Source organism: Limulus polyphemus, unplaced genomic scaffold (assembly GCF_000517525.1).
Source record: "Limulus polyphemus unplaced genomic scaffold, Limulus_polyphemus-2.1.2 Scaffold7833, whole genome shotgun sequence".
Taxonomy (NCBI): Eukaryota; Metazoa; Arthropoda; class Merostomata; order Xiphosura; family Limulidae; genus Limulus; species Limulus polyphemus.
This window is the reverse complement of record NW_013673443.1, coordinates 9,792-11,976: the sequence shown is the minus strand read 5'-3', so window position 1 is coordinate 11,976 and position 2,185 is coordinate 9,792. Positions and strand designations below refer to the sequence as shown.

General features: G+C 35.8%; 1 protein-coding gene across 1 annotated transcript in view; it reads right to left on the bottom strand.

Annotated features, from left to right (window-relative positions):
• The window catches only part of LOC106474901 (major facilitator superfamily domain-containing protein 4A-like), a gene marked incomplete at its 5' end in the record, with an annotated part of 13,595 nt that overhangs the window by 9,183 nt on the left and 2,227 nt on the right, over positions 1-2,185 (bottom strand). Inside the window, one exon of the mRNA XM_022403172.1 lies at positions 946-1,055. Within this exon, the coding sequence (XP_022258880.1) occupies positions 946-1,055 (110 nt within the window). The remainder of the gene's footprint in view (positions 1-945; positions 1,056-2,185) is intronic.

Below are 2,185 nucleotides of genomic sequence, written 5' to 3'. Positions count from 1 at the left end.
TGAAGCCTGCTAAAGGAACATAAAACATGAGCCTGCTAAAGGAATATAAAATTGAGGCCTGCTAAAGGAACATAAAACTGAAGCCTGCTAAAGGAATATAAAAAGTGAAGCCTGCTAAAGGAACATAAAACTGAAGCCTGCTAAAGGAATATAAAATTGAAGCTCGCTAAAGGAACATAAAACATAATCCTGCTAAAGGAATATAAAACATGAGCCTGCTAAAGGAACATAAAACTGAAGCTTTGCTAAAGGAACACACTATACTTAGTGTAAATGTGAACGATTTTATCTCATTCTGGTTGATGGCCTAAAGTTTCCCTTATCTGTACTTTAAATAAAAACAAAGTATTGTCTGTCAGCATATGTTACATATGTACTAAAAAAAATCAGGAAATCATAGAGACTGTTTGTTGTTTCGAATACTGATTGTCACTCTAACACCCCCACGGCTGAAAGGGCGATCATGTTTGGTGACGAGATTCGAACTCGCAACTCGAAGGTTATCAGTCGAGCGCCTTAATCACCAGTGGGAAAGTAGCTAGTCAAAACCATTCGGCACCAGCCCTTGGGTTATTCTCATTGAATAGTGGGATTTGGGCTACAGTTCCAAAGTGCGGAGGGCGATTTTGTGGCAACAGGACGCGAAGCATGAACTCTCGGATGTGCTAGGTGTAGAACCTTGCCATTCACAGTCATTATTTAACTTCACCATAAATTACTGTTTTAACGTAAACCAGAACTGATATGGAAAATAAAACATAATAAACATTGCATTCCAAAGGTAAGTCCGAAAAATGTATCTCAAACCCTTATCCTACATCAAAATGTCTTTGCCTAAATTTCTTGAATGGTTCTGAAAGCGAGAATTTTAGTAAATATCATTCATTTTCGAATATATTTAAACCCAAGCTATATACGTTTATTTAAGAGAGAGAGAATTCTAACCTGCAGGCCGTCGTACAGAAATAGAACGCCACAACACAAAAGTGTCACCAGGATCACCTGGAACGTCGTAGCAGGTGTTCCGACTTCTTTATCTTCATGAATGGATGTTTCTGGATAAAAGTAAATAAAATAGATTATCATCCACTTCTTTTCCTGAGCACACAGGAAGCTTTAAAGCAGTAAACAGCAAACAATATCACGGAACAGCAATATTCAAATTGTACGGTCAGGCATGACTGTTTAAACTGGAACAACAATGTTTAAAATGTACGGTCACGCATGACTGTTTAAACTGAACAACAATATACAAAATGTACGGTCAAGCATGACTGTTAAAACTGGAACAACAATATATATATAAAATGTACGGTCAGGCATGACTGTTAAAACTGGAATACTAATATTCAAAATGTACGGTCAGGCATGACTGTTTAAATTAGACCAACAATATACAAAATGTACGGTCAGGCATGACTGTTTAAACTGAACAGCAATATTCAAAATGTACGGTCAGGCATGATTATTTAAAGTAGAACAACAATATACAAAATGTACGGTCAGGGATGACTGTTTAAAGTAGAACAACAATATACAAAATGTACGGTCAAGCATGACTGTTTAAACTAGAACAACAATATACAAAATGTACAACAAACATGACTGTTTAAAGTAGAACAACAATATACAAAATGTACGGTCAAGCATGACTGTTTAAAGTAGAACAACAATATACAGAATGTACGGTCAAGAATGACTGTTTAAACTAGAACAACAATATACAAAAATACGGTCAGGCATGACTGTTTAAACTGGAACAACAATATACAAAATATACTGTCAGGCATGACGGTTTAAAGTAGAACAACAACATACAAAATGTACGGTTAAGCATGACTGTTTAAACTGAAACAACAATATACAAAAATACGGTCAGGCATGACTGTTTAAACTCTTGATCTGGCTATCTTGTAACACGTAACAGTAAACTCTTGATCTGGCTATCTTGTAACACGTAACAGTAAACTCTTGATCTGGCTATCTTGTAACACATAACAGTAAACTCTTGATCTAACTATCTTGTAACACATAACATTAAAATCTTGATCTGGCTATCTTGTAACACGTAACAGTAAACTCTTGATCTGGCTATCTTGTAACACGTAACAGTAAACTCTTGATCTGGCTATCTTGTAACACGTAACAGTAAACTCTTGATCTGGCTATCTTGTAACACGTAACA